General features: G+C 47.7%; 3 protein-coding genes across 3 annotated transcripts in view; 2 read left to right on the top strand and 1 right to left on the bottom strand.

Moving 5' to 3' along the window:
• The first annotated feature begins 12 nt into the window (after positions 1-12).
• Positions 13-3,896, top strand: LOC142888255 (protein FAM107B). The gene is made up of 5 exons (XM_076026406.1): positions 13-843; positions 1,998-2,025; positions 2,319-2,466; positions 2,570-2,714; positions 3,297-3,896. Exons 1-5 carry the CDS (start codon positions 820-822, stop codon positions 3,396-3,398), a joined length of 447 nt encoding a protein of 148 aa, XP_075882521.1. The 5' UTR covers positions 13-819; the 3' UTR covers positions 3,399-3,896.
• A 1,178-nt stretch (positions 3,897-5,074) lies between these two features.
• Positions 5,075-14,584, top strand: inavaa (innate immunity activator a). Its single transcript, XM_076026403.1, has 10 exons — positions 5,075-5,230; positions 9,442-9,541; positions 10,631-10,764; positions 10,867-10,989; positions 11,086-11,320; positions 11,408-11,461; positions 11,587-11,782; positions 11,890-12,039; positions 12,635-13,277; positions 13,758-14,584. Exons 1-10 carry the CDS (start codon positions 5,090-5,092, stop codon positions 13,848-13,850), a joined length of 1,869 nt encoding a protein of 622 aa, XP_075882518.1. The 5' UTR covers positions 5,075-5,089; the 3' UTR covers positions 13,851-14,584.
• Positions 14,585-14,614: 30 nt separating this feature from the next.
• Positions 14,615-17,192, bottom strand: part of LOC142888253 (uncharacterized) — a 3,552-nt gene continuing 974 nt past the window's right edge. The window contains exons 3-12 of the mRNA XM_076026404.1: positions 17,173-17,192; positions 16,693-16,833; positions 16,489-16,620; positions 16,021-16,177; positions 15,877-15,917; positions 15,730-15,780; positions 15,491-15,621; positions 15,236-15,403; positions 14,967-15,083; positions 14,615-14,878 (exon numbers count right to left, since the gene is read on the bottom strand). The exon at positions 17,173-17,192 is cut by the window's right edge and continues 8 nt beyond it. Of these exons, the coding sequence (XP_075882519.1) occupies positions 14,746-14,878; positions 14,967-15,083; positions 15,236-15,403; positions 15,491-15,621; positions 15,730-15,780; positions 15,877-15,917; positions 16,021-16,177; positions 16,489-16,620; positions 16,693-16,833; positions 17,173-17,192 (1,091 nt within the window). The 3' untranslated portion in view covers positions 14,615-14,745. The remainder of the gene's footprint in view (positions 14,879-14,966; positions 15,084-15,235; positions 15,404-15,490; positions 15,622-15,729; positions 15,781-15,876; positions 15,918-16,020; positions 16,178-16,488; positions 16,621-16,692; positions 16,834-17,172) is intronic.

Below are 17,192 nucleotides of genomic sequence, written 5' to 3'. Positions count from 1 at the left end.
TACCAATCAAGTCAGAACTGTTATAACTATGGTGATGACGTGATGAATTTTAGATTAGTAGATAAATAATTTCAGTAAATAACATTTTTGTCCAAGAAAAATAAAAAGAGCAAATACTAATGTAGTTGTAACAGAGGAAAATTTAGAGATACATAGATTAGACAACAAACGCAATGAAATGATTAAAAAAAAAAAAAAAATAGCCAGCATTAGATTTCTGGAACTGACTTTAAAGATAAGTAAAATGACAATAAAGCAATTTTCTGCAAATGTACATTGATACACATTAATGGCTACTCCTTGTTTCAAGAATGTAAAATGAGTTGACAGAAATATTGCCAGAAACCATTTTATTATTTTTTAACCATATACATACTTTGTTGATTTGTTTGTGTGTATGCACTCTGTAAGCAACAAGATTCCGTCCTCACAGAGGGACATCGTACGTGCTGTGGTCCTGCATTTGCCTGAAAGCCTTTGTTGTTTCCCTGGTTTCTGTTCCAGTGCCAGGCGAGGTTAGTTTTAAGCTGCATTTGCGTCGGCAGCAATTACCTAATCTGGTGTCCAGGCCCCCTGGGGGTTGTGAGGTAATCGTGAACGGTGTAATAAGATTTCTGCGTCTACTATTGACGACTGCGAGGTGCACTCCCCACCCCCCTGAATCAAGGGATCACTCCTCAGCAGCAACATGCTGGAGGTGGACATGCGTGAGGTACAGAGAACAACGGGACAATGTGAGGAATCGTGATTCTTTTCAACAATGAACTGAAAACTGGAAGACCAGTAGCAACACAACCAGCGCACCTCCTCCCTCCTGCCATGGATGGCTCAACCACAAGGAAAGTGAGTGTCTTCAAGTTGTTTTGTTTAAGCCTTCGCTGCCGTCCGGTGAGTGAGAGGTCAGCGTCTGGTGTGGTGGCCACCTGTCAGAGGTTTACCTGGCCTGTGTAAGGCTGTAATTTGGAGCCACGGTCAGTTTTCTGTGGTTAGTATGCATTCTAGAGTGTGTGCAACAATGACAACCCGCAGTCGCCTGTCAGGTCAGAATAATGGAGACTCTTGAAATTTACTGTCATTGCAACTGAAGTGGATTTGATACAAAGCATTGCTCCAGGGGAAGTCAAGGTACACATTGGAAAATATCAAACATTAGGTTTTGCGTTTGTTATACTCTAAACCTTTCTTAATCTTAAAAGAAATGATCTCCCAGCAATTCAGATAGCTGACACAGGAGAAACATTACAAAGGCTTTTACAGTCAGATCAGAGAAATACTCTCTAAATGGAAATGGAATAAGCAATATAAGGCAGATGTTTGAGAGGTTTTCTTTTTTTTTTTTTTTAGCAAGGATATATGATTTGCCTTTCTGGTTTTTTTTCTCATTTTGTTTTTAAATTGAGTTTTTCCCACTCCAATCTAGACTGTGTGTTCTGGAAAGGGAGAGAAGTGGATAGATCCCAAGCAGTGATTTTGCTAGAATCCATCCCACGTGCGTTCAGGCTCAGAGCTGAACAATGGCGTCCGTGGGGTCAGCCACCGGGGGGGTTGGGGGGTGGGGGGGTTATCGCCCTGTTTTCAGACACGCCGCTGAGGCCCAGGGATTTGGAGACTTAAGCCCGGTGGCAGCAACAGGTAGAGGAACGAAAACAAAGACGCTCTCTGAGCTTCGTAGCCTAAAGCAGCGGCAGGTCAGAGCAGGTGTGTACTGCAGTCAGCGCACTCTGCTGTATGGAGCATTTTTACAGCAGCGCCGGCCATCTGCCACATGTACGCTGGGATCCCTCCCTGTCATCCCCTTTCAGTGGGTGTGGCAGAGGTTTCAGAATACATTTTCTGAATAGTGAAATTGCTGTTATTTTTGAGGTACTCAAGGCGTGTGCATTGTTCCCTATATTTCCAACAAAAATCTCTTTGTTTACGCAATTTTCTGTCCTACCCTTAAACTTTCAATGCTACTCAAAGACTTGTTGTTGTTATTTTGTGTCTATTTTCTTCAGAAAACAGGATATGGAAATCCCAAAAAAGGTAGGCAAACAAAATATAAGCACAACCTCAAATGAAAGAAGCACACATAGTCAATCTGACTTGTTAAAAATGTATTTAAAGGATTCCAAGAGGTTTTAATGTCATTACATGTGAAGTACATAATAAAAACAAAACAAACAAACAGGAGCTTAATTCCATTAACAAATCAAATGATGCTGCATTTATCAAATGTCATCTCCAACACCATTTTTGTCAGAATATATACTTGACAATGGAATCATGAGGGAGAAGGATCACAGGTGACATGGTATACTGTGTATCGCACTCCTCAGAGACCATTGTAGGTCACCCAGCATTGCTCCGACAGTCCACAGCAGACTTGAACGACGAGAGCGCTCAGACCAGGAAGCTGAACGGCTCCTCAACGGAGACACCCAGCTACCAGAACCTCCACCGGGAGCTGCTGCTCAGCCACAAACGGTACTGTGGGCCGCACGTCCACACTCTGACTGGCGCTCTTTTTCTGGGGGGGACGAGAGCAGCAGAATGGGTTTTTGTGACGTGACTCTGGGTGACTGTGCAGAGGCCTGCTGCTGGAGGAGAAACCCGAGCTGAAGCGAGTGCTGGAGCAGCGCAGACTGGAGCTGCACAAGGAGGAGGAGATGGCACAGCGGCGTCCCTCAGACCTGGAGACAGAGCTCCGCAAGAGGCAGCAGAAGCTAAAGGAGGTACAGAGACGCCAATAACCAGAAGACATGTGACTAGGGGCTAAAAACATTCTTGTTTTCAAATATCAGGTAAAAAGCTCTTGGAAAATATTCGGACAAGGGAGGCAGGACTCAGGAATCTTCTATGACAGACCAGTGAAATTTGTTACTGCTGGTTTAACCAGGTAGCAAAAGTTCAGGCTCCACGTTGGTGCAAGAGGTGACTCTTGCCACCCCACGGTGAGATGCAGTGCACCACCCTGTTTCCTTAATTAGGAGTAAAGTGGAGAAGAAAAAAAATCTCTTCAGATGAAAGCCGGTTGTGGTGTCTGCTAATTTTTTCTTGCTCAATGTGAGAAGATGAAAATATAAAAGAAAAAAAAAGGAAAATTGGCAAATAGAAACTGTGCCAATCTCTTTAGCAACAACCAGGCTAGGAATGACTCCCTTGTTTCTGCTTCTTCTGGCAGCTTCTGGCCATGAAGCTGTTGTTCATAACAACACCTCGACAGCATCAATCCGTAACAATCCAAGTACTGTCTGAGTAAAGCTACAATTTTAGATCCCAATGAAGTCTTTGTTGTTATATGTTTCTTTTTTCAGTACGAGCAGGAGGAGATAAGGCAGCGGGAGAACCAGCAGAAGATTCCAGAGTTTGTCCGTGTGAAGGACAACTTGAGGCGAACGCAGGCCTCTGAGCAGTGAGGCTCACCATCACCGTGGCGGCCCTGTCCCGATGTCCACCACCCAGCTGGCGACATATTATCCCAGAATATCTGTTCATTCATCGTCTGCCTAGTAGTGTTATCATAGTCTCCTGCATACATAGAATTCACACTTAGGTATGTTTGTCCGACACGGTTCAGGACGGGGTTAAAGTGCTTACTTTGTATTTATACAACGATCTGGAGAACAATTTGTTTTTGCTGTTATGGTGGGTATTTTTTGTACATTTTTTAAATATGTATTACATTTTCTAATCAATGTCTCACACATCAGGGCAGAAGGTTCAGAAACTATTTGACTGTTTGATAAGCTAACGTGTCCTGTCGTTATTATTCATTAATATATCATCATATCAGACCACGATACAATTAGAAGTGGAGACATTATAACATCGTAACACACTTGTCGATTCCTGTTGTGACTCTTGATTTCTTGTGTGTGTGTCTATTGTGCTGTGAATTAAAGTGACTTTCCAGACATGCGTGTTGTTTTGTCGCACAAAATTTTAAAGCGCGGCGGACTGATTTGCATGCAGCTCATCTCCCCCAAGGACTCCTGTGCCTCTTTCACATGGATATGGGCACTTTGTTTAATTAGCTGATCTTTTCATTCCATCACGGGACAAGAGGAGAAAGCGCAGGCCATCTGGAGGAGTCTTTTCAGGATGTAGGCGCTTGAAATACCCAAGGGCCTGGTTAAAGGACTGCAGACATTTGGGGGCATCGCTGAAACCACCGGCCACAGTGTGTGTGTGTGTGTGTGTGTGTGTGTGTGTGTGTGTGTGTGTGTGTGTGTGTGTGTGTGTGCGCGCGTTCTCCAAGGTTATTTATCTGAGTTCAAAACAATTTCAAAACAATCAATGATTGTATTCAAATGTAATGTCTGTATTTCATCTTTCTATCCGTCATTCATTTAAACTAGTTTATTCAATTGAAGTAGTCTTGCAAAACACAATTTTGACCGTTTATAGAGAGATGACTAGTTTATTATCTATTACAACTAAATTTCTTATCATGCAGTTGAACTGTTAGCATGGATGTTATTTGAAAAGGGGGGGTTGGGGTGTGGTAGAAACAAACTGGGTCAGGCAATATAAAAATAAATGTGATTTTGTTCAAACAAGTGGAACATGCAACTCAATCAGACAAGCTAAATACAACAAATATTGTTTGTTGGAAATGAATGCTCTGAGTCTGGACCATGCTAGCGATGACTCATCACTTTTTTTGGAAGATGGATAGAAGATGGGACTTAGTTCCGCTGTTCGTTTGTTACTTATGTGTTTGTTTCCCAGCTGTCCTGGTTCCTACAAACACTCCTTAGGCCTAGCGGCCATTCTTCGCCTCCTTTTGTGCCTCGGACAATCCAAGAAAATCCCACCGAGTGAGACGCGTGCTGCGTCAGTAAGCCGAGCGTGTCTGGAGAGTCAGCAGCGTCGGGCCGAACCACGTGACCCGCATCCGGGGAGAAGACCCGAACCGGAGGAAGAGTTCACCTCCGAATAATTTGTTCTAGAAGAGAATAAATGACTCCAGGAGATAAAACTATAGCTTCACTGATAATTTGCTAAGAACCCGAAAAGGAATGATGACTACAAATTGGTAAATTCTCAAAATAAAGAGGAGCGAGCGTCCCACCCCTGGCCGGGAAAGTGGTTTCGTCCTTAACAGATGTCCGAAGCGTCGCCTCTCACGGGGACTCGTTCATCCATCCAACCAGGGAAAGTGAGTGAGCGGGTGCTGCTGAAGCAGAGGGAGCTCGGAGGAGGAGAAGAGAAGAGAAGAAGAGAGGAGAAGACACCACTCAGCGAGGTAAGAGCCGACACGTTTTCCGAGTCCACTTCACCGAGTCCGGAACATTCAGCAGGACTGAAGCCTAGAAAGACTCACGGTTCAGGAGAACTTTACCGGAGCGGTGCGCTTAACTTGGACCGCAGTGATAATGTGGGTCTTGACGCTCCCTTATACAATGAATGGAAGTTCCTGTTGACTTTTTTTGTGTGGAATTAAGTAGATTATATTTAATCTTACTGTTTCCTTTTATAAAAATCGTCAGAATGAAAACTTTACGATGCAAAAAAAAAAAAATTACATTTTCTTTTTTTTAATGCGTTGGCGTTTTGATGATTCAGGAATGTTTTGCTGATGACGCCTCATCCTACGAGTTGTCCTCCATTCCAGTCGTCTCCACATGACCTCTACAATGGGCTTCCCCCCCCCCCCATCCCACGCAAATTAATCTACTAAAAGTATGTGTGTGCGTAAAGGATCAGGACCCTTTTTTTTGGGATTGCAGCCAAGTGAACGCAAGCAGCTGGAGTGTGTGTGTGAAGTGTGTGGAGTGTGTGTCTGTGTGTGTGCTTTAATCACCTGCGGTGGGATGGTGGCGCGATTACCAAAAGCCTGCTTTCGCACTCAAACGACAACTCGGGGTACCGGCCTCGGCCCCTCGGTCAACGCAATCTGCTCCAGTACACATGTTGACAGACGGCTCGGTGCTAACGCGGCGCTAAGAGGCGACACCTCCAGACTCCCTCCAGGAGAGCCGCTGGAGCTGCATCCTGTCCCGGGGCTGATCACCGGGTAATGAATTTAAGGGGGCCACATACTGATGAGTCAGAGGGGACGAGGTGTCTCGGCCTGCGGTCATCACTCGGCTTCCCCCTGGAGAACAATGAAGCATCTCTTCTTGCCTGGTGTGTTTACCCTGTCGCTGGCCTGTGACTGGGCCCCGTTGCGGCTGGGCAACATATGGCCTCCAGCGAAAGACAGGGCACGGCGATGAGGTTGCTCATTACCCCGGACAGCCTCCCTTGCAGGAAACACAAGACCCTCGGTGTGATGTCAGAGGGATAAAACACGGAGGAGTTAACCTCGTTGACATGCCGTGTAAGGCGATACCCCGATCAATACGCATCTCTTCCCAGCAAGCCCTCCGCTGAGTGGAGGTCTGAAGTAACCCCATGCTGTAAAGTCATTTGGTTTTCTTCCACGGTATCAGCATTCAGCGGAGAATCTTAATTACAGGGTTCCAACGGGGGCCCCAGTTCTGGTTTCAGGCATCCCTCACTGTTTCCTTGGCGTAGCCGGTCCCCCCATCTTTAATTCCAGGGCCGACCGCTAGCAGTAATGAGCACGGCGGCGGCGGCGGCGGCGGAGATGGCGACCATCCAGGAGATGGTGGAAGGTCCGAGTCGCTCATGGGAGAGGGCGGCGGCGTTTGGGGATTCTTGGGAGACAGAAGAGGCGCGTCGGGATCTCTCGCTTGTAAACACGGGCTTCCGAGACGCGTTAACGCCGTCACAGTCTGGCGGTAGCGAGGATGGGTGGGTATGGTCGTCTTCTTAAGGGCCCGGCGAGATACGTTGTCATGGGCGGTGATCAAAGGGACAAGGGGGCCAGTTTGATGGGTGCGGGCGGCGCCATCAGCAGCAGCTCCTCCAGGAAATGGAGCTGTTCCTGTCGCACTGGGGGATTAAAACCATGATTGTATCAGACACTCACACACAGTATCAGTTCACAACTCTCTTCACTCCAGATTTTTCTTATGAAAAAAAAAATATGGCATCAGCATCTTGGCAAAAGTCTGCGACGTGTAGTGAGATGTGCCTCACCCACCCACCCACCCACTTAGTCAGCTCAGACCTCCGACCGCAGGCTCTTGTGAAAGTCTACAAAGAGTTATGGGGTGTAAGCGGGTAAATCCCACATTGCTCTGCCTGTCTCTGATTACCAGTCTGAATTCCACTCGACCTCTTCGAGGTTTTTTTTTTTTAAGACAGCATTCGGAGCCGCGTGTCTGAGATCGCGAGAGGGTCTCGGGGAAAAAAGAGACACGGCTTTGAGAGAGTGAGTGAGAGAGAAAAGAAATGTGAAAAATCCCCAGCGCTGCTCCCCTCTCGGCGCTTCTCACTGCAGCTTTGTCTCCACCGGCCCAATAACTGAAGCCGAGTCGTCAGCAGATTACTGTGCCCACACTAGATTAGCGAGGCTGCTCGGTTGATACTGGGCCTTTGTTGCGCTGTTGTTTCACTGAGTCAAGCCGCCTGTGCTGCCTCATTGTGCCACAGGCTGCTCACGACTGCGTCAGTTCACATGAGTTGCCGCGGTGAATGGGCCAGGCCGGCGGAATACACAATAATATCCTGTTTGGAGGAGGTTCATTCGTCAGCACAGGCCGTCCCGAGTCTTCCTGGTCCCCAGCAGGAAAAGGCCTGATAGCGATCTCCAAACAGAGATGATGAAACGGGAGCCAGGGATTGGACATGAAAGCCCTAGAAACACACTGATGCAAGTCTTTTATTCCTGACTCATCGTCTGTTCACATTCGTCTTTTTTATCTTTACTTGATTCCCGACATGCACCACGGATGACCTCTTCAAATTTCACAATCCCATGTTTTCTTTTTTTAATGTGCTTCTTTTCCATCCTGGACTAAAAGTAGAAGCAGCCACACATGATTAAACACATGATCCCAAAAAGGTTTTGGCCTATTTAGCCCTCTGTTCACAGCTTCCTACAAAATGAGCTGAGTTTGGACCTCTTTCTAAAACTGATGCTGTATTGGTCCTTCCACATGTTTGGAATGGGACCCAAACAAGGCATTCACCAGGATCTCAGGGGGCAGAAAGACCTCCTTGCTGGTCCTGTTGTCAATCACCTGGAGGAGGTCTCCACCCTTTGTGATGTCACAGCTGTGTGCTTTAGTGCAGGCTTTTGGCAAAGTGGAACAAGAAAAAGAGGTTATTTCTTTATTTATTTGGATCCCCATTAGTCACTACCAGCGGTAGTAACGACTCTCCCTTGGGCCCACATAGTAAAATGCAATGCAAAACAATCATCCAATTAAAATCCAAGACAAAAAAACCCCACGACAGACAAACAAAAAAAACAAACAAAACAACGAAACAAAACAATGTACTTGATGGAATGGTACTTGATGGACTGATCGGTGACAAGGTAGTCACAGATTAAATTCAATTTCACACAAACATTTGACAAAACTTCTAAATTGATATTTTGGGCTTTATTTAAACAACAAATGAAAATTGCCTCGTCACAAACTATAAACGATAAAAGAGGTTTTCTCGGGCAAGGACTTTTCTGAGTTGGCGGAGGACACGTGAGATTAAAAATAAATCGATTGACCTAAAAAACAAATTACTGTTCGACCGAAACAGTCACACTCCGAGCTTTATTTATTTGGTTTTACAGACAAACCTTTGTCTCGTCAATCTGCTGTTTGTTCACGTGATGGTTTTATGTGCTGGTCGTCGCTCGTATCTGCAGTTTTGTTTTTGTTTTGTTTGTCGGCCGGCCAGCTGTTTTTTTGGTGAAGCACAACAGGGGGAGGGAGTTGGCGGGGAGAGGGGGGTTGGGGTGGGTTCCCCTCTGTTTGTGACGAAAAAGTGTGTCGGCGGGGCCCCGGTAGTCCCTCGGGGGGCCTTGTGGTGTGACGCTGCGTGGACAGGCGCAGCATTGAGACATTCTTCCACTTCAAAGCCCCCGCAGCGGAGGGTCCCATTGGACACTGGTTGAATAGGAGCACAGGGAGGAGGAGGATGACGAGGAGGAGGGGGAGAACAGGTGCAGTGCATGGGCGGGGTCATTCCCCGCTGCCATCTGCTTTCCCTTTTTTTTTTTTTTTCGGGGTCCGGCGTTCCTTCAAACGCCCTTTGACACGGCTGACGGCGGCGTGCTCCCCGTCGCCATGGCACCGCCGCTCGGATTAACCCCGGCACATGTGCCGAGTCAACCGCGGGGGTCTGGCTCCTTTGTGAGCACTCTGGAGGGAGGGGGACCCGGTCTTTTTGGGGGGGTTAGGGGAGGGGATGGAGAGCTGCATAGATAAGTGTGTGAAAAGGCACTCGCCGCTCATTCACTTTTTGTTTAGTCCGGGCGGCGAGGGGGGAGCGTGAATGAAGCCATGTGGCAGGGGAAAGAAAATTAAAAAACCAACCAGCAGGACAATTGCTCTTCTTCCACCTTCGTCTGATCAACGCGCCTGTCTGATTGCGTTACAGGTATTTCTGCCAAGCAGCAAAGAGACAGCCGGGAGGATGACTGCCGTGGAGAACAAGGAAGAGATCAGCGACACCGACAGTGGGATCATTTTGCACTGCGGTGAGAACTTTGCTGTGATAACACTTTGACGTTGGATTTCCAGTAAACCACTCGCAACACGCAGCGAGTAACTGCAGTCAAATTAGACGGTAGCTGAAGTCTGTGCACCTATACCTATCTTTTCTTTTTTGAGCCACAGCACTTTTTTTTCACATTGAAAAAAATCCCATGGCACACCAACAACCAAGAATATTATAAAATGACTCTTTTTCAGTCAATCAATCAATCAAATTGTATTTATATAGCACCTTACAACAGCCAAACGGTGCACAAGGTGCTTCCCAGAGTAAAACATAATAAAAGCAATACCAATAAAATATAGTTAAAAGATAACATTACCGCAAAAGCGCAATTCTAAAACAAGAATAAAATGTAACATTGGTAAGACATCATTAAAACACAGTGTAAAACCAATAAGCAGCAGTCCAGTCAGTGGCTGTGTATAAAATGCTAGCCTGAATAAATGAGTTTTCAACTGAGTCCTAAAAACTGTGAGTTCAGTGACAGCTTGTAACTGACCTGGAAGACAGTTCCACAGCTTTTGCCCCAGAACAGCAAGTATCTGGTCTCCAAACCTTTTGTATTTGGGCCTAGGGACGACCAAGGAGGTGGGATCAGAGGAGCTTTTTAGCATAATAATGTCAATAAAGTCTCTCAGCGTGAAACCTGGGCCTGTTTAGATGCTCACAAAGCTGATATCCTGACAGGAATTGTGGAAAAATAGGCTTAAATTCCTTTTAAAGCACAGCCACCCAACAATAGAATGTTATTTTTTTCAGACCAATTAAGTGAACAAGGACCTTTTTCATGGCACACTTGATATTATCTCACGGTACACTAGTGTACTGCAGCACAGTCGTTTAAAAACACTGAAATAAAGAATATTAAATGTCACTTATCATGTAGCACCAACAAGAGCGCAGAGGAAACATCATTGCGGTGCATTAAAAACAACGGCGCCCAAAGAAAACCAACCGCGGTGCTAAAAATAGCGCACGACGAATGCTTGCTATGAAACTTGAATGCATTCTATTGATTGGGCTGCTCATGTTGCCAAAAGGCCTGATTGGATTCTTGTGCTGGCTGCAGGTCCGGACAGCCCCACGTCGCCGGCGAAGGAGCCCAGCACCCACACCAGAGCGCTGAAGCTGAAGCACCAGTCGCTGGAGGAGCGTCTGGAGCTCTGCCTGCTGGAGCTCAGGAAGCTGTGCATCAGGGAGGCGGTGAGGCTTCGCCAGATGTCTGCACTGTCGGTGCACATGACCCCCTCAACCGGTCTGTTCGCTTCATTTGAGGGCTTTTCTTTTCTTTTTTTTCTTCGGCAGGAGCTGACCGGCAAGCTGCCCTGCGACTATCCGATGCTCCCCGATGAAAAGCCACCTCGGGTCAGACGCAGGATCGGAGCGTCCTTCAAGTTGGACGAGGGTCTGATACACCTGGACAAAGAGGTGCGAGCTTCCGTTTGACGTCCTCTGAGAAGGGGAAAATAAAAAAAATAAAGTTGAGCGGGCAAAAGTGACGCGCGATTCTCCCCCCGGTGGCAGGATCCCGAGCTGCAGTCGCTGGAAACCGACTTGGCTCTGCAGCGGCAGATTTACGAGGCGGCGCGCAAGCTCTCGCTGGAGGGCCACCTGAGCAAGCCGCAGAAGAAGAGTCGGCTGCAGCAGTGCAAGAGGGAGGAGAGGAAGGTGAAGGAGCTGCAGGAGGCCGTGCTCAAGCACCGCATCAAGAGCGAGTGCAACTCGCCATGCTTGGCCGTCTCCTCCGGCTGCAGCCACGGTGAGTGACGCCGCTGCCCCGTTGAGGCCGCGTCGAGTACATCTTTCAGTCGTCCGCCGAGTGAACTAAACGCCTCTGTCTTTGCAGATCTGAGTATGTCCGACGACAGCTCCCTGTCCGACGTGGTGGCGCTGGATGACGGTGAGTGGGAGGAGCGTCATGAACACAGTTCTGATCGCTAATTGGACTTTAGCTTCAATTTTAAACGCTTAATCAGCCGTTTTGAGTGACGCAGCGCTCTGACTCTCCCATCCCTCCTCCCTCAGACGTGGACTCGTCCAGTCCTCTGTCCCCCCCGCCGCTGGACAGCTCTCCCTCCGACCCCCTGAAGCTCTTGCCCCCCCTCCAGTCCTCCCAGTACGAGCGCTCCCCAATCCAGAACTCCCCCTGGAAAGAGTCCAGTTTGGATCAGCCCTACCAGAAAGCCGTGAAACCTGAGTCGGCCTGCAGCAGCAGATCCAGGTAGGGCGCTCGTCATCGCCTCACCCGCCTCGTCCAGAGCACATTCACGCAGTGTGAGCACCGCCCTGATGGCAGTGTATTTCACCACCGGTGTCGTCCTCCTGCAGCAGCCCAGCGGCACCGCCGGCGCCCGTGGACAGCGGCAGGATCCCTCTCTCTCACTTCATCAAGAACTCGGCGCTGCGCCACAACCACACGGCCAGCGCCCCCTCCACCCCGGAGCTGCACATACGCCGACAGTTCACCCAGTCCTTCAGGTATGGGGATCTCTGGGGGGAACGGAAACAGATCGTTTCCAATAACTTAATAAGTCGAGTCTATTGTCAGCGTAAAGCTTCTAAAGAAATCCGAAAGAAACAAAAAGAATAAAAGATATAATTTTTTAAAGTGTGGCGACCAAGAAGTTTAGTTTTACGTGCATAAAACGAACCGCTGCCTTCTACACCGAGGCTTTAAAAAAAAAAGAAAAAGGCCAACATAAGAGGAGATGGTGAGTTAACATAATTGATCCAGAAGCTCAGATATTACTCAGGGAAATTTGGCCAGTACTGTGCTCCGTCAACTGGCTCCGCCTTTGCAGAGGGAGAGAACATTATTGATGTGACATCATCAATATGCCAACATCATTTTGATTGGTCAGAGGTCCAGCCATTCGCCTTTTCACCTCGCAAAATAAACAAAAATAAGAGTCGCTTTTTCGCTCTTTCCTTCCTGCTGGTGTGGAAGGTTGCATTGACTTCAATAGTTTCTAAAAAAGAAAAAAGAAAAAATTATTCATCAAACAAATTTTCTCCCGGTGTGTCCTTCAGACCTTCAGACTTAACCTCTCGGTGTGTTTCTCTCTCTCTGCAGGCTTCCCAAGATCAAGCCGTTGGTGGGCAAGGACAGCTTCGGCTCCGAGAACAGCCGAGGTCGGGGCCGGCTGCCGCAGCACCGCTGCGCCACCGACTTCACGGTGCGCTCGCCCGAGTTCTCCCCGCTGCGACCCTACCAGTCCAGCTCTGAGGACAGCAGCTCCGAGCTCTCCTCCTCCGCCTCCTCCTCCTCCTCTTCCACCTCCCCCTATATGAGCTCTCCCGGCCGGGACGGCCCCACCGAGATCCCGAAGCTCTGCCCGCCGCCGTACGGCTTCCACTTCGGAGCTCAGAGGAAAGGGCAGATGAAGACCCCCGGCCAGCCTCCGCTCTCTCCGCAGAACCAGGATGCGGAGAAGGGCCTCCTGCTGCGCAGCCCTTCCAAGGCAGGGAGCCCCCAGTGGCCGGAAGGGGCCCTGTCCCCCCCGAGGAGGATCCCCAATCCACCGCCGCCTTACACCCGACTGGCGCGAACGCCGTCCCTCAAGGAGTACCCCAACCACGCCATCAGGCTGATGCCCAGGGAGGTGGTCTCCGAGGAGCTCAAGTCGTGGCACCAGAGGAACCAGTTGCAGAAGTCGCGGCCGGATCAGCTGAACGTCATCAGCCCCACGTCGCCTCATCTGCCCTCGTTTCAGCAGGTCGGTATCAGGGCTTGTTAAAGGTCCAGTGTGTAAAATTTGGACTGGTTTATTTTTTAAGGCTGAATATACTGCCCATAAACACTTTGATAAAAGTGGATACTCGCAGTACAATAAAAGCCATTTGGTTTTGCTACCCAACGGTTCTTATTTATATATAATATACCTACAGCAAGGGTCTTGCTCCCTGTTAATTGCCATCTTGCACTGCCATATTTGTAAGGAAGCCATTACAGTCAATCTAGCTTGTTTGGTATTTAGGGTGAATGCAGGCCACTGTAGTTCACTGGAAAGCTCAGCAGCAGGAGGGTGAGAGGGCGGCGTAACCACTCGATGTCACTGTTCCTTCTTCAAATCTCCATATATGACACACTTTAAAAGTGTGATGTGGTGTTCATACAGGACTAACTAATAGATCAGATCACAGTATACGAGCCGTGTGTTCACATTAAGGACGCTTGTTTCTTCTTTTTTTGGCAGGGTTCTGGCAACGTGGTCCTGCAGAGGGCAGCAGACGGGACTCCGCTGCAGTGGTTCGTGGCCCACGACTCTGAAATCATCAGCCAGGTGTAGGCGAGACCCCCGCTGCTCTGCAGCGACCCCAGTAGGATGTCTTCTATCCCTCGTTTGATATTTATCTCTGTATTTATTGAGGTTTTTTGGACTCTCTGTGAGATTGTCAGTTGACGCGATGCAGAACACGTGAAGGACCTTAACGTTTTAAAGCGGCGAGCACATTTTTTCTTATCTTCTTGTCTTTTAATTTAAACATTGTGTCAGGTAGTTTGTCCGATTTTATTTATTCTTTTTTTTTTTTTGCTTTTGTGACAGATATTTCTGAAACCTCTGAACGAAGGTGAGCTTTGTTCAATGTCATGAGATTGTAAATGGAAAGATTTGAAACAAACCTGATATTATCAAGATATTTTGAAGAGGTTCTTAATGTCTGGCACATCTTTTGCACATAAAGTCTCCCCACAAAATTTAAATTTTGAGTTCCCTTATTTAAGTTAAGCTTTCTATATTTATACCGTTGCAACATACAGACTTATGATAGACCTTTCAGAATATATTTCTCCCTTTAGAGATTTATGGAGTTTCAAAATATAACATTTCTCTGATATTAATTAAGCTGAATTCTAACATTGGATTTTACCTATAATGATCACTGATGCCTATAATTGGTGGTTGGATGGACGTTGAATGTTTTGACTGCAGTGTGGTGCTTTGTTACTAACCTAGCAACAATTGTATCACTTTTGGTCATTTTTTATATGTTTATAATAAAATAAATACAACTGAAATTTGGTTTGTGTTGTTTTTTTATGTACGTAGAGAGAGCACAAACAACATTAGATCAAAGCGCTTCCCTCCTGGCCTCCTGGCCTCCTAGTGGTGCGGCAGCAGGCCTGCAGTCATCTGGTTGAACACTCAGTCACCGCGTGTCCCGTGTAAAGTCGGCACCGCGTCACGGAGCTTCCAACAGGAACAAGCTGAAGGTCATGAAACAGAAAAGCACCACGAGATAAACGAAGAAGAGCGCCCAGTGACAGCGATGCAGCCATTGAGCCAGGGGGCGCTGTTTCCCCTGAGGTCCGCACCTGGGAATAGCAGTCAGTCAGTCAGTAAGAGTGTGTTTGCATTAAACAGCAATACAACAAAAAGAAACAAACACGTGAGGGGTCTTACTTCGCCGCAGACAGCCGCCGGTTTATATTGGTGTCCTTTTTATTCTCTTTGTCGGCTTTTTTCTTGGATAAGGCTGACCGACCTCTGTGTCTCTGCCGCAAAACATGTGGTGGGGAACTGAAACAGATCATTTCCAATAAATGAATCAGTCGAGTTTAGCATCAGCGTAACATCACGAAAAGCAAAGCCTGAGAAAAGCTCCAATAAAAAATGCTGCAGGCTTTAAGTTGCCGTGAGGTGTATTTGCTCTCTGGTGCGTGAAGCCATACTTTTTGCCCTGCATCTTTGGAAGGGATGGTTGTTTTGTTGAGAGGCACTCATGTTCAGGTTCAGGTTCAGGTTCAGGTTCAGGTTCCGGAGGAGGAGGAGGCGCAGCGGGCTGCGTGGGAGGCGGAGCACATGGAGCCTGCTCTGGAGTTTCACCTGGATCAGGTGGCCTGAGGAGGTAAAACACAGACACCAGTTGATGCGCCGTCATGGATCACGTGATCCAGATATTAGAAGACTTGCGGCCTCGGTTTGACCTCGCATCAGCCTGGTTGTTGTCCTCTTTGACCAGGACGGAGCAGCTGGACTCGGAGCTCAGGGAGGCAGAGCGGACAGGTTTCCTGCCTCGATGAGAGTGCCGCTTCTTCTGCTCCTGCTTTGTCTTCTCCTGCAGCAAACCGAAACGAACAAGCCCACACGCATTTATGAACATGAATGAATATTTTGAGCAAAAGCGAGCAAAAGAGATCCTTTGAAAAGAGAAAAAAACAAGCACCTGAGGTTTGCTGGGAATGACCGATATGCTGACCCTCCGACGGTTGTTGTTCTGAAACAGATGAAGCAGAACTTTCTCCTTATTTCAACGAGCGCAGGTGCAGGTGCAGGTGCAGGAGATGGTGCGACAAGTTCAGTGCGAGCAAACCTGCAGGTAGCTTCTCAGTCGGCTGTCACTGTCGTCTGGATCTTCTCAAAAAAAAAGCAACAACACAACAACATAGTGTGATGAGTCAAACACCCAGATGAGAGAAGACCAAGCAGCTCCAGCTCTGCACACAGATTGACAGACCTGGAGAAGCTCTGGGGTCACCGGTGGCCCTGCACGAGTTCTGCTGCTGGATCACCCTCCTGGCCTCCTCCAGCTCGGCCGCGCTTCTGTCGTGTCGCCTCCTGAGGTTCTCCACGTGGGCCACCATCAGATCCACGGCACGGCTCACTCTGGCCTCCTGTCAACGCATTAGAACCGCGTCGGCTTTTAATCCATCAATTTGTGTATTTACAAATATTTAGTTACTTTACAAAGTATATTTGCTGGGTTTTATGTTGTTTGTTATAAATATTGCGGGTCTTTGTTTAGTTTAGTCCTGTGTTTTCTTTAGGGTAGGGAAAATTTATGTTGTAAATAATTGAAAATGAAAAAATGAAAAATTAGAAAAATTTAATTAGAAAATGTTATAAAAAAAAACGTGTCTTTTTTTCTCTTGCAGAGGGCCAACAGAGACACTGGGTGGGTTGGGGTGGGGTAGTGAAGGAGTACCTGGTGCACGGCTCCCAGCACCTCGGCCGTGTTGGAGATGCGCTCCACCGTCCCGCCGAGGATGTCCAGCGACAGCTCCAGCCTCTGCAGGACCTTGCTGCGCTTGCTGTCTAAACACAGGCCCTTCAGTGCCTGAAAGACACACACACACACTTAGGCGAGCTCCCTCGGGCGCTCGGGCCGACGTCACATGTGTCCCCGCACCTCCAGGGTCTCCCTGCCTCTGGTCAGCTCCAGCTGGACGTTCTCCTCAGCCAGATTGCGAGCGTGCTCCTCGGCCTGCAGCCGCTGCTTCAGCGTGTACTGGTCGCAGCGGAAGGCCAGGGTGATCTGAGAGAAGGCCGTCTGCAGGAACGACCAGCGTTTTATACATACTTGAGCAAGACTGTTATGAATATATGGAATGAATAACCATGAAAGGATGTCTTCCGTTACACCATTAAAACAAGTTTAAATTGTTTTATGTGCATTTCCCAGATTAAAAAAAAAAAATATATATATATATATAATTGTATTTTAAACACACCGTTAGCTGCAATTTAAGCTACTATTGTACATTAGCACAAGGAGAAGATTGAGGCATACATTGCCCTGACATTTGAACAGGGACAGTCATATAAAATTACAAATTCCTCTGAAAGACACAGAGTGGGATTTTAATTCACAGTTTTAGGCAAACCTCACCTCCACATCCTGTTCTGACA

Source organism: Nelusetta ayraudi, unplaced genomic scaffold (genome assembly GCF_046127955.1).
Source record: "Nelusetta ayraudi isolate G7.1 ecotype Tasmania unplaced genomic scaffold, CSIRO-AGI_Nayr_v1 ptg000019l, whole genome shotgun sequence".
Classification (NCBI taxonomy): Eukaryota; Metazoa; Chordata; class Actinopteri; order Tetraodontiformes; family Monacanthidae; genus Nelusetta; species Nelusetta ayraudi.
Note: the sequence above shows the minus strand (reverse complement) of the source record. Positions and strands in the feature narration are given on the sequence as shown.

What these genes read in the sequence shown, in the direction of transcription:
- LOC142888255 (XM_076026406.1), top strand. Translation starts at nt 820, where the DNA reads ATGGATGGCTCAACCACAAGGAAA. An exon ending in ATGGCTCAACCACAAGGAAA is followed by an intron (nt 844 to 1,997) that starts GTGAGTGTCTTC and finishes TATTTTCTTCAG; the next exon opens with AAAACAGGATATGGAAATCC. An exon ending in ATATGGAAATCCCAAAAAAG is followed by an intron (nt 2,026 to 2,318) that starts GTAGGCAAACAA and finishes CGCACTCCTCAG; the next exon opens with AGACCATTGTAGGTCACCCA.
- inavaa (XM_076026403.1), top strand. Translation starts at nt 5,090, where the DNA reads ATGTCCGAAGCGTCGCCTCTCACGGGGACTCGTTCATCCATCCAACCA. An exon ending in AGCTGTGCATCAGGGAGGCG is followed by an intron (nt 10,765 to 10,866) that starts GTGAGGCTTCGC and finishes TTTCTTCGGCAG; the next exon opens with GAGCTGACCGGCAAGCTGCC. An exon ending in CGTGGTGGCGCTGGATGACG is followed by an intron (nt 11,462 to 11,586) that starts GTGAGTGGGAGG and finishes CTCCTCCCTCAG; the next exon opens with ACGTGGACTCGTCCAGTCCT.